Source organism: Orcinus orca, chromosome 20, assembly GCF_937001465.1.
Source record: "Orcinus orca chromosome 20, mOrcOrc1.1, whole genome shotgun sequence".
Classification (NCBI taxonomy): Eukaryota; Metazoa; Chordata; class Mammalia; order Artiodactyla; family Delphinidae; genus Orcinus; species Orcinus orca.
Genome location: NC_064578.1, coordinates 9,537,171 through 9,550,995, shown reverse-complemented (window position 1 = coordinate 9,550,995; position 13,825 = coordinate 9,537,171). Strand labels below are relative to the sequence as shown.

General features: G+C 44.9%; 1 protein-coding gene across 4 annotated transcripts in view; it reads left to right on the top strand.

Annotated features, from left to right (window-relative positions):
* WWOX (WW domain containing oxidoreductase) overlaps window positions 1-13,825 on the top strand; it is a 976,221-nt gene that overhangs the window by 343,465 nt on the left and 618,931 nt on the right. The window contains exon 9 of one of the 4 annotated variants that reach the window (XM_033406433.2): window positions 332-8,793. The exons of the other annotated variants lie outside the window; for them this stretch is intronic. Within the exon in view, the coding sequence (XP_033262324.1) occupies window positions 332-460 (129 nt within the window). The 3' untranslated portion in view covers window positions 461-8,793. Of the gene's footprint in view, window positions 1-331; window positions 8,794-13,825 lie in introns of those variants that run through there. 4 annotated transcript variants of the gene reach the window in all.

The window sequence follows — 13,825 nt, the reverse complement described above, 5'->3', positions numbered from 1 at the left end:
GATTTAGTTTAAAAACTACATAAGCTGCAATTCTGATTTTCGCCCCCATACTCTAAGTCTTTAGTACGGATTAAAATATAATCCCTTATTGTAAAAAAAATAAATAAAACATAAACACTTTGATCAAGATGGTTTAAACTACATATGCCTCTAATTTAACTAACAGTAAAGTGACTGTTTTCCACTTAAAACACCATCAATGTGCCATGCTTTTTTGCATTTGCATTTTTAAAACTAACACTTTCCACATCATTAAAAATTAAGTTTCTCTTGCAAATATTCACAGTGTGCAGAAACACTAACAAATGTTTATGCATTATCTCACCACCAGGGGGCATTGTGGTTTGACCGTTCATTTAAACAGCCTGCATTCGATCAGTTTACCCAGAAAAGAGGAGGCCTGGGTGTATTTCTGATTCCTCCCAAGAAGGACTCATATCTGGAAGAGAACAGATGTTGATTCTTTCTCCTCACTAGCAAACGGTTAGTGTTGTCAAATTTGCTAAACTTAGCAGTTGAAGATTAACATGCAGTGTATAATATGCATGTGCCTAACTGTACAATAAATAGTAAATCACATTTTTATGCTTTCTCTGAACTTGGAAGCTGCAAGTTTTTTTTTTTTTTTTATTCCCTGTGTGTGATGAAATAAATAACATTGAAATACATTTTAAAGATGTCAGTCAGGGGGGAAAAAAGTGCTTGGCAACTGTGTTTGATAGATTTCTTTTATGATTAATGCTCCTATTAAGTTTTAATGACTTTAAAGATATAAAGCTAGAAACCACAAAACTAGGCATGGTTAATAAATAACTGAAATACCAGGTGTATAGAAATGCATCCATGGAAAAATGAACTCATATATTCTCTAGGATGTATCAGGAAACAGATCTTTGGCAAGTGAAGAGAGTCAAATATCCCCGAAGGGGGGGAAAAGTTGAAGAACAGTGAATTCAAGAAGATTGTCTTTCTTAAAGAAAATCCTTTGAGAAAGGTACTCTCTAAGATTCACAAATGTAAATAAATTATTTTCTGAACCAGTGTTTATCAGCAAGGCGGTTGTTCCCTCGGAATGCATTTATCCATTGTGGGTTTTTAAGCATCTCTGTACAAAATTTCAAGTATTTCTCAGAATTTCTTGTCACGGTTTTCTTCCCGAGCTCATCGGGCATGGAAAGGGCCATGTTGCTTTGCTGTTTTAGAAATTCTCAGAGGACTGCCTGGGACCCCGAAGTGGGAAAGAGTGGCGACGGGGTTTTAGTAATACTATCTTTTTTAATTCCTTCGGCACCCAAAACTGATGAAATATGACTCGGTTCTTCCTCAAAGCATCTCTGTGAATCGGGGAGGAGAGAAGAGTTAATTCTAGGTTCCAAACAGCAAAAGTGAGGCTCGTCAGGGGCTTGCAGGCTTGGCCCGGACTCTGAATTCTCCCTCTGAGCCACCCCACGTCAGAGGGGCTGCAGGTTCATGCCTGGGGCCCTCTGTGGTAGGCACAGCTGGATTATTTACTTTCTAGAACATCTCGAGTTCCTAAGCCGACCAGTTTAGAGACCAAACACACATTAATTAACATGAATAATGACTAGGAAGAATTGCAGGGCCCCCAGAAGAAGAATGTATAAATGTGCATGTTTTTGTGTATGCTTATGCATGTGTGTTTGGGCCTGAAAGGAGACAAAGGGTGCATTTTACACAATCCCTTCTCTCCACGCAGGGCTCTCCTTGAGCTTTTCTGAGTCCCCAAAGCACAATAGGTACCCTTTGGAACCTTCACACCTGGCAGCCCCCCATGCTTCAGAACTTCAAATCTAAAGATCTTTTAAATACACAGAACTTATTTTTGCAAGCTCTTGGCCCATTCCAACTGAATACCGATTCCCAGCCTCGAAAATGCCTGGAGTGAGAAAACAGGGAATATTGTTCTTTTCTGTTTATATTATTTCATACTGAGTCAACACACTTGCCAAGAGTCCGAGGCAGCTTCTGGCTTGACAATGCCTTATTTAACTAGCCTATTTCTAGAATAAAGTCAGGGTCCCCTGGGGCCCTCTCAGTGGCACTCAGGTCACTCATGAGCTGGAAGAGACCAAAGCAAATAAAGCGAATCTGTTTCTCCAGGAAAATCATCTTACTTTTTTTCTGGGCTAGGCCACGGATTTGGCCCTGGAAGCCAGAGGGCCTCGGCCAACACCAGATACCCAGCTTGTCCGGGGTTTCAGAGCCCTGGAATCTCAGAGACCTGCCTCTCGGGGCTGAGGCGCTGCACCAAAAACTGAGGCTTTCTGCTTGCTCCCAACCTGGGCAGCTAGCTGCTGGGCAGCCTCTCTAGCCAGCGCCTCACTCCAGGCCTGGCCGTATCTCGGGCTCTCCTGGTACCCGGAGCACGTCGGCTTGAGGCTGGAAGAAACTCGAAGCATTTGGCCAGGAAGAGGCAGCTAGTTCCAGCTGGCCCGAGCGCTGCGCTTTAAAAATTACCCAGATGAACTGATTTTGTATCGGGAGTGGGTGGAGAGGACTCCAGGGCTGGGGAGGAAGATGCAGGCCTCTCTCCCCCTAATCATGAGCGATGTGATTTGGAGAGGGAAGCAGGGGCTTGGCTCGGCAAACTGCATTTCCTTGGCCGAGCTCCAGAGGGGAGAAAGGATCCAGAGGGAAGGCACAGGCAATGCTGTGTCCGGTTAGCCTCTTGCAGACCCCCCAGGCTCCCAGACCCTCTGCTGGGCGTCGGGTTGGTTGGTGCCCCAAAGAGGGTGGCTCTGCTAAGCAGGGTCTGCCTAGAGAGGGAGGCCTCGGGCTTCAGGACTAGGGGGAGTGGCTTCCGTGGACGTGAAAAAAAACGACATCAGAGGCAGGAGGCATCCCTCCAAACATAACTCGGCCTCCCGCTCTCCCTGCAGACAGAAAGGCCGCGCTCTCTTGGCCCGGTGCCTGCACGCGTTCTTGGCACGCGCAGACTTTCTGTATCACTCCCGCCCCAGAAACGAATCTGGCCGGCGACTTGGCCACTCTCTGAAATGAAGAGTAGTACTCGGGCGCCCATAACATTTTATTTTAACGTAAGAGAAGATAAAAGGAAAGAGAGCCTGAGCCCTCTCCTTCTTGATTCTCTCCACCCCCAGAAAGTCTAACCAAGAATCTGCAAAAATGCATCCACCCACCCACATGTTGACGGGCAGGTTTGAGACCCTGGTCACCTTTCCCACACTTGCCTGATGCCTGGATCCAGGGGTGCTGCACTGCCGGGTGGGAAGGGCGCTACGGGGTAGACCCCCTTTGGAGGTTCTGTGATGACTGTTTCTTACCCAGGGCTTGTTTTACGCTATGCCCCAGTTCCTTCAGGCCAGGTCCCTCCTCATCTGTGCCGTTGCCGTAAATACGGGGGAAGCGAGATCTTTCTAGCAAGGGCAACATTATCTCGCCTAAAAGGATAGACCCTGAGACTGCTCTTACATTCAGGCAACAGAGAGCAGAGAAGGGAAAGAGTCAACCAGGAGTACAAAGAGTATGAACGATCTCTGTGTGTTGACTCCTTTTCGAAAGACAAGATGAACAGAAATACATACATATAAATATTTCTTTCCGGCCAACCACCATAGATTAGATTTCACATTCGAAATGTAAATCGTGCCTAGGAAACACCGATGTTTATTTTAAGCAACTGACCCTCAGGGATAAAAATAAAAAGGAAAAGGGAAACAAACAAACCACGTTACTGACAAGAGGTAGGATGTTCTGTTTTCTGTCTCTCAGCTATTTTCCAGCTCTGGCATTTCTAGGGAACGCTTTGGAATACTTCAGGTCCGGTTCATCCATGAAAAACCGTCTGTGTTTTTACGCTTTGAAAAGACATGCAGAGAAGCCCACAGCATGTCACATTAGGTGTCTTATCCTTGAGGAAACAGCAGGCAGCATCAGTGTCACCCACGGACCGTCCCCACCCCCAGCATCCTTTGAGAAATGTCTCGGGTCTGTCTCTAGCCGGGTCAGCCCTGAGCTTCTTGATCCACGCGCTGGCCTGTTTGGGAACACATCTGAATTCCGGTATGTAGCAGGGGAAACGCCGTCTGGCTGTTCCGTTCCGTGCCCATGCCGCTTCCCGTGTCGCCCCTTCACAAGGTGTGGGGGAGCCTCGGGATTCCCACCACCTTACGCTAAGCGAGATGACACGGCCCTCTAACTGCAGGATGCAGCCGACTGCTCTGCGGAACAGGGTTGGCTCACCTTGCCTTGACATCAGGGCGTCCCTGTGTTTGCTAGACTCATGCCCACCCGGATTTTCGCTCTTTTATTTCTCAAATCAGTTTTTGCCTTGGAAACAAGATTCAGAGCGTAAGAACGTGGCTTGTCTCTCACACGTTATGGAAGAAGGGCCGTGCCCTCTGTGTCAAATGAACGGAAGAAAAGCTGGTGGTCCCAGGGATGGAGGGAGAAATTGGAGCAGGGGTGCTGGACAGGAACCCATCTGCACAGGTGTCGCTGTGCCGTAACTGTGGCGGGTCTTCCTCCGCGGGGCCGTCTCCGTGCTGTGGTTCCCCGGGCGGAAGGGCGAATAATGCTGGTCCCTCCACCTCCTTTGTCTTTGTCAAACCTGCCAACTCATTCCAGGAACACAGATATTTCATTATCTGCTACTGTTACATCTTGATCCTGGATCCCCAGGCTGTGTTCAAAACTACCTCCCTCTCAAGGAAGACAAGGGGATTGTGCCAGCAGGATCTCCTGTTAGCGTGTGTGTGTGTGTGCCTGTGCATGTGCACATCCGTGTGTTCATGCTTGTGCACCGTTGGCACTGTTTCCAGCGAGCAGTAAAGTCCTCCCCTCCTGTGGACCCGGGACCTGGCAGTGAGCTGGAGCTGGCAGAAATTTTGTGACCGAGTTGTTAAACACAGTCACTACGAAAACTTAAATTCCATAAACTTACCTTTAAACAGGTTGTATTCAAAATGAAGTTATTAAAGCTCCTTGCCTCCTAGTCGTTTAACGACCTCTGCCTGTTTTTATCTGTGCTCCTGGGGTTGTCTGGGTCTGGATGGCAGAAATGCTCCAGCCCTGCGACCACTGACATGACCTTGCTAGCTTGAAGCAGCCCTTGCTGGGAGTATTTACACCACGGAAATGGGCAAAAACTACACCAGGCCTTCACTGATTGCTTTGTTTATATTGTCTCGGCTTAGGAAAGTCGTTACAGTGTTAATAATGCAGATTAAATGAAGGGTATCATGACTCTAGTCATTACCTTATGAATATTATAAAAAGGAGGAAATATTCCCTTAGCATAGGAAAGAAAAACTATGATCTACCTCAGCAAAGAAGCTGCTGGTGCCATTGAAGAATGGGTGACATTTCAAAATATGACTGTTTTGACGGTTTCACTTTCATCTTACTGGTTAAGTAAAAACATTCTTACTGGTGAACTTAAAAGCATCAGCCAGCACTCACCAACTGCTTCCTGGCAGTGGATGCAAGAATTAGGCAGAAAGCATTGAGAGCACTGGGTGAGAGTCAGCTGGCTCTGTGGAATTTATAATGAAGAATGTTGCATATTTTCACTCGTAAATTGTGTGCCAACATCTTTTCTATCAGTGAATTTTATAATGGACCTGTATAGAGTTGGCCGTCCATATCCAGGGGTCCCGCGTCCCCACCTTCAACCAACCTTGGATCATAAATATTCGGAAACAAAATTCCAGAGATACCCAAAAAGCAAAGCTTGAACTGGCCACATGCTGGCAACTACTTATATAGCATTTGTATTGCATTTACAGCTGTTTCTGTACCGTTTACATTGTATTAGGTGTTACAGGTAATCTGGAGATTAAAGTATAGGAGAGGGTGTGCTTAGGTTATATGCAAATACGGTGCCATTTTATATAAGGAACATGAGTATCCTCGGATGTGGGTGTCCACGGGGCTCCTGCAGCCAATCCCAGGAGGATCCGAGGTACGGCTGTATATATATTTATAGGCATGCTTCCCTTCTTGGAGACCAGACACACTGGATTCAGTCAGCTGCTCGCTTGCGAAAACGTTGGAGGGTTCCTTGAGACGGCGTGTGCAGACGGGCCTGCTGCAGTGACTGGTGCAAAACCACAAGGACAGCCGTGGTCATAAATACCGTCTCCATCCCTGTCACCATCAGAGGGAGCAAGATGACAAGTGCCGGCACAGCGTGTCCAAGAGCAAACTCAGCCAGCGCGATGCGCTGCCCGGTGCACCTGGGTGAGACTGCGTGCCTGTGGTCCCCGGGTGTTCATTTTCCCAGGACAGAAATCTACTGTGGCTGACAAATTTCACGTCTTCCACTTTCTCTTCATATTCACGGCCCTTCCTACAGACTGTACAGAAATCAGGAAGAAGCAGGAGGCAGTTATCGTTCATGTAAAGGCGGCCCATCTCTCCCCAGCACACACCTGGTCTCCAGATACAATCAGGGACCATCCATTTCCGTCTCCTTACATCAAGCCTTTCAGCATGGTTTACAGGTACCCCTTCTGCCCAGAGGCCCTGACCTTTCAAGAAGGATTTGAAATCTTTTGAGAGCTCTGAAATGATGCGAACCTGAAAACATCCACCTGGAAACGAAAAGGGAACAAGATGACACCTGGCCGTCCTGTGGAAAAGGATCCCGGGACCTCGCAGAGCTCTTAGACATTGCGGGAACGTCTAATTTGTAGGTCCCTTTCACTTCTGAGAGCCCGGCATCCTGTGTCCTAGGCCTGTTGCCTAAGACCGGCCCAGCCTTCTGGAACAAAACGGTTTCAGAGTGATTACAGTACCTCCTGGCTTCCATATCCGCCTGTATTTCTTGTTATTCTAGTTGAGTACTGCATTCAGACAGAGGTTGCCAATAAAGTTTATTGTAGGAGCCGTGTGTCAATATCTGTTGTACCCCTCGCCTGGGGTGCCTGTAATTAAAATGCCACAGATAGTCTGGGAGAGGCGTGAAAATTTGATGGCAAATTGATTTCAGGTTCATCTTGAAGTTTGTCCTCAGCTGGACTCGATAGGCCTGGCAGCCATGGGACGGCTTTTATCAGGAGGGTCTGCTAGAATGAGACAGAGCTGTCTCGATCTGAATATTAAATACAGCGCAGTGTTTATGACAGATTATTCCTTTAGTGCTAAAGCACGCAGCTACTTCTCTTTACACAGTCTTCTCCATTGAATGTGTAAGATAGGATCGCACAGATCCATTTTACATATGAAAAGAAGTTGTATAAAACTCTCTGGGCATAAGAAATAAAGAGTTTTAGAAACGCTGGCTTCAGACACAGGATATTCTATCCAATATTCTAAACTTAGAAATGCTCCTTGGATCTAATTTAAGAAAGCTAGAAAAATAATGGTAATCAAGATAGTGTAATCAAGTATCACAGCCTTATATTGTTTCCTCAGAATAGTGCATTGCAGAAAAGGAAAAAAGCCACATAAGTGGAGGAAAAAATCCCAGTATTTAATATTATAAATTGCTGGTTCCTGTAAACTCCCATTTCTGCATCACATTATAAAAGCCATTATCCTTGTGCTATTGTTCATGCAGAAATGCACTATCATGATAATACAATTTTAAAAGTGTATTTGTTTTTAGAATTTAATTTGAAAAGGGTTTGAGGGAAAATCATGTGGAGTTGTGAGTGTTTGTAATTTTAAAAATGTGTTCCGTTGAATTAAATGTGTTCAAGAAAACCCGCTTTATAATCTGAAACTGTTTCTTGGGCAATTAATGGTATTTACTTTAGAATTCGACATGTGATTAGAAGCAGTTGAAAAGAGGAATACTCAAATGGGGTGCCTTCCTTCATTCGTTTAGCAAATAAGAATTGAGTCCCTACTCTGTGCAAAGCAAAACTGGATGAGAAGAGATTTCTAGGTGGGATTTCAATGAGGCCCATGGCCCAGGCTACCCTGTCACTATATATAAGTGGGGCCTGGATGAATTTTTCCAAAATGCTTGAACTAGTGATGCCAAAAGCTGCCCGACTCGCTTAAAAATAAATGAAGGGTATAGTCTCGTTCCTTTGAAATGGAATTTTAAAATGGAAACAGAAGCGATTCCCTTCATTTCCTGGAAGAATCTGACTCTGCATCTCGCTCAGTGTTATTTCTCAGGCAGTCACAGGTACTAAGGCCCATCAGTGTAAAGAGCCCAGCATATGCTCATGGGTCGTCAGAGTCACTCCTTTGCACATTCAGGAGATATTTATGGATCTTTTATTAGGACAGTTTTTATGGCCCAAGATTAAAAGTTAAAAGTTAAATAGTAAAAGTAACGAAGATGTGCCTTTGGAGGATCCAGCTGGTTTGTGTTTTCATTCCCTCCGCTTGTCAAGGCCCATTGAATTTTGATGATAGCATTAAAAAAAAAAAAAAAAAGAAAAGGATGCCTCAGATCATTTTTGGAAGGAGAGAGTGTATGAATTAACAAATTACTAAAATAACCTATACTCCAAAGATGCTAATTTATATCTTCTCTGTAAGTGGGAGGCTTTTCTTTTTTGATGCAGAATTTATTTATGGGAGCTTTAACGTTCTCAGGAAATACTGTGGGCAACATTCGATAAAAGATTGAATTACTTGATCAAAGAAAATAAATATCTAGATAGTGCATTCACAGCCCTGAGAGAAGTGATCCGTAGAAAACGATGCTCCTTGAAGGTTCATGCGAGGGTTGGTTTCAGATTCTGAAGTACCGTATTGTAAGGTAGTTCCTGTTGGCAGGGAGCAAGTTCAGAACAAAGCTGCGCTGTATGATGGATGAATCAGAGATCTAGTGGAGGTGGAAATAGTAGCCTGGCCTTGGGTACGGATTGTCTATGAATTCCACTGGTACTTATTGATGCACAGAGAGGGCAAATAAAGAAGGATTCTGTGATCAAAACTATTTCAGAAATGCAGTACACATCAGAGCCTTTTCTTTTTCCTCCAAAGATTTATTTATTTTTTATTTATTTATTTAATTTATTTTTGGCTGCATTGGGGCTTAGTTGCGAGACGCAGGATCTCCATTGAAGCACGCAGGATCTTTCATTGCGGCGCATGGGCTCTTTGCTGTGGTGTGCAGGCTTCTCTCTAGTTGTGGCCCGCAGGCTCCAGGGCGCATGGGCTCAGTAGTTGTGGCGTGCGGGCTTAGTTGCCCTGCGGCCTGTGGGATGTTAGTTCGCAGACCAGGGATTGAACCTGTGTCCCCTGAATTGGAAGGCAGATTCTTTACCACCATCAGAGCCTTTTACATGCAAATTTCTCACACCTAAGAAAGGAAAAGAATAATAGTATTTTCCAAACTTACCTCATGACCACTTACCATCCTCCCCCCACATTTTATATTTTATGGGACAGTATTATATACAACACCCAAGGAAGAGATACTTAGTGTTTTCCAGTTTTATATTACCACTTAGCCCTTACTTTCCCCCTCTTTTATTATTTTGTGGGACCAGCCTTCTGTGGAACACCCTTTGGGAGACTGTCTTTACTCACAGGAGTCTGTTACAAGTCCTGATTCACTCAACACTGCAAAGGGTAATTATGTGACAAATTTTTCCCCATATGATACTTTTTAAAACCCTGTTAATGGAATGACTCAAAATCATCCAACCCATAATAACACTAAAACATTTAGAAAGACTTTTCTCTGTTTACAGAGCCCTCAACTATCAGACAAAAAGTTAGAGTGACTTTCAGGAATACCAAGATCATCTATATTGTATTCTAATAGGAGCCGATTTTAATATCTTTACTAATGCACTTGCTATAACTCCCTCCTTTAGTAATTAGATAATTATGTATAATTAGCTTATCAATTACGTGCAACAGCTGCAGTTGATGGGGTGTGTGTGTGTATGTGTACAACCGCCTGGCAGCAGCTTGTGAGTTCACTATTAGACCTGTGAAGTGTTTCTCCTTGGCTTGTTTTCACTATTTTTTTCTCACGTGTGGAGGGGAAGGGCAGTGCAGTGAACTACAAAAGGAGCAAAAATGAAATGATCCTAACCTCCTCTGGCCACCCTGGTAAATTTAGAGGAAAGCGTCATCACTGCCCCTTGGGGCTCTCAGCGCTGATAACACCACCCTTGCCAGTTACCATGTTCCCTAGGTTACTGCCTGCCCTGGGGCCAGAGAGCAAGGGGTTTCTGATGCATTTGAAAAATGCACTTAATGTTGGCAAAAGACTTCTTATATATTATTAAGTGGAATGCGCAGTTTAAAAAACAATACAGAGTGGTTTCCTTGTTATATAAAAATATAAAATGGATTTACATAAATAATATTACTATAAGTTAGCTGCCAGCCTGCCTTCCTTTTCCCAAGAAATATTGATGAGATATCGATTCTGTGCCACTCCCTGTGCTGGTGCTGCGAATATATCATATAACAAGATGACCATTGTCTGTGTTTTGGAAATGGAAGGCATTTTGTTATTTTAAAAACTGTTTTTCTAGAGTTGACCACTTCTGGAATGGATTTGTCCCTTTTATCATCAGAAAAAAAAAGTTTAAGATGCTGTAAGTTCCTAACAAGGCTAAGGCTAGGCACGTAGTAGGGGCTCAATAAACACTTGTTGCGTTAAATGAAGTTATATTAGCCTTTGAAAGCAGCGCTGAGATCAGACACTGGCTTTTTAAATTTATTTATTTTTTCGTGATTCGTTTGCCCTTTTGCGATCATTCATTTACCGGGAGGTACTCAGGGGAGAGGTGGGTGACAGGCACATCCCCTGTGGACTTGTCCTCGGGAAGGCCACTGGTGGGACCACGCGGGCTCACGTCGCCATCACTGACCAGAGCAGGTGGTGGCCGGTGAGACACCGGCCTCCATCAGCTTGATCACATCCTGGTCTCTGCCCGCCTCCCCCCTACAGCGCTCTCTGCACCTCCCTTCACACCTGCCAGGCTCCAAGGCCAGCAGGACTGCACGCTCAGCACCGCGGCAGGTTTCTTCTGTAAAGGCAGCTTTGCAGAGGGCAAAGGGTCCTCTCCTAAACACGTCAGCACATTCACTGTAGGAAGAAACCAAACGTAGAAAAGAAGAAAACCCTCTAAGCTTGGCTTCCTGGCAAAGTAAAAAGGCTCGTGACGGTGACCCATCTTTGGCCAGCAGGAACTGTTTGCATTGTTCGTTCTTTCAGTCTGTCTGTCTCTCTTTCGCTTTCATTCTCCTCTCTTCCTTCCCACTTCAGTCTCTTATTTTTCTCCCTCTGTCTCCTTCCTACCCCTCCCCCCTTAAAAACATTTTCCCACAAATTAGGTGGTGGCATGTGCTCGCCACAGTCAGTGAAACCACGCCAGTGAATAACATGACACAAAGTCCATGACGTCCCCCTTTCCTTCTGGAGCCCCCTCCAGCCATACCAGCTCCCCAGGGACCACAGCTGACAGCCCACCAGGAGCCCTTCGCACTGTCTCCCAGCTCTTGTTTTCTGTGTGCTTTTGCAAGAATGCTGCCCTTGGTACGCACGGTGTGCTGTCCCTTGCTGGCTTACCTCCGTGACCGATACACATCACGGACATCCCTCCAGGTCAGTAGACGGAAGAGCGAACTCATTTCTTCTGATAGCTGCATGATATTCCGTAGTGTGGATGTCCCATGATTTATGGCAGTTGGACTTGCATCCATTTTAAATTCTCATGCTCAGAGCTTTCTGGACGTTTGGAAGCATTTTAGAAAATTGACATCATCTCTGTAAACGTACGAACGCGAATTCCCTCCGGAACGTCCAGCTATTTAGAATCCCCTGCCACGTGGCTTGTTTGCACACTCTTACTCCCCAAACATTTGCCTCCGTTTTGCACACGTGCCGTCTCCTCTTATTCCTCTGAGCCCTTCCTAAATGCCTGCAGAATATATCTTTTTTTTTTTTTTGCATGGGCAAAAGTCCAGCTGAAAGAATACTTATTTAGCATAATTTAAACATGAGGGTTTTCTAATGCTACTTCCATTTAAATAATTCAGAGAGCTGTTGCAAGGTGTCTGAATACTGGGGGAAGAGAGCTGTTAATGGAAACATCATCGAGGCTGAAGACAACCTGTGTTATTCCGTCTGCAGCTGAGACGTCTAAGATAAAGATCAAGATTAACATTGTCATTATCGGGTGGTATGTTATCTGAGTTACCTGCTCCTTTCTGGAGGCACGGGTCTGATTCCTGCGAAATCATTTTTTCTCCTCTCTAGGAATGGAGAATTTGAAGTGGTTTTAATTTGGACTGCGTTACTTGTTTGCCTTATATATTTTTAAAAGTTGTATGAAAAGCTCTCACGTGGCGTTTCTTATTTATGAAATCAGGGCAGCCGTCCTTCAAGTATGAAGCAGATATCTCAGAATATTAAAATCTTGGCCTGCATTAGTAGCAGCGAGAATGATTCTCCTGAAATCGACATATCAGGGAGCGTCTCATCTATTATTAAATTACCTTTTCCTCAAACAAAATATATATCAGATGTAACTTGATACCCCAATTCCTTCCCTTACTAAACTCGAAGCTGTGCACATGCACACACATCTTTATTCTTGGTTTTAACATTTTAAACATCCACAGAAAAGTAATAGAATGAGCAATAGAAAATCGTCAGGGTTGAAATTATTTCCAGCTATGTTTAAATATGAATGTCTTGTTCGACTCTTAGCATATGTATTTATGGCCGTGTGATATCATTATGGCATCGTAATGAATGTCTCCTGAATTATGGGGGATTCAGCAGGGGATACAAATGGATTTGAATTCTCTAACTGTCATGCTGTGGTCCGAGACGGGCGGAAACTGACATATCCCCCTGCATTAACACATCTGTCAAGCGTCCTCAGCCCTCTGTGCAAGTCTCATCTGTTGGGAGTGAGAGGTGGGGTGGCCGGAGAAAGCTCTGCGTCGGGACAGCTGTGAAATAAACAAACACCAGTCACATTATGGAGCTGCCTGACTTGGCTTTGAGTTTGCATTAATCTGGACTAAGAATAAGGCTGTACAGACTTTTTTTTTTTCCTTTCTTATTCTGGACGCCTACCTTTAAAGGAAGTGACTAGGATACCTTATTATTTAGTCTTTATTTATGAGTGAGCCTATGTGTAGAGCACAGAGGCGGAGTGAAAAGAGGCGGTCCTGAGTTTGGACGTGACACTCCCCTTACTAGCTGTGTGCCCTGGAGCCAGGTGACTAAACACTTTGAGCCTGAGTTTCCTCATGTTGCTTGCGAACAAATAATACTCTGTACTTCCCAATATTCTTATAAGATTCACATGCAATAGGTACGTTAAGGGTCTAGCAGGTGCCTGTTAAATAATGGCTTAAAATGTGGCAGTGGACGTGGCTGTTTTGTCTGTTTTTATTATTATCATGAATGTTCTCTTTATACAAAACACACCCAGTTCCCTCAGGAGTAGGTTTTTTTTCCAGTTTTACACAATGGGAACTTACGTTTTTAGCGTCAGCAGCACATGTTTACCAAGCACCCCAATTTCATTTATTTAAGAGGTATTTATTGAGGCAGAGTGCTACACCCTGGGAAACAGTAGCCGGCCACACGTGACCAGTCCCCCTGCGGCCGCCCCAGCACAGAGGTCACCTTCCAGGGGAATGGATGCAAATCCCACCTCCTCAGGGAAGGAGATTCTGGTGAAAAGAGGAGCATGTCCCGCCTTCAGAGAGGTCTCCATCCCGCCAGGATGCTGCCCACTTCCTGCGAGGGGCTTGGCTTCCAGGCGGGACTGGAGGAATGCTTTGCCCCTGATTTCACTGTGCACAGAATGACATTTCGTCCGCTGCCCAGGGGCAGCCACCTGTGCTGACTGGTGCCCACGGGCCCTGTGGTTCATAGCTCTGCTGCCCCTCA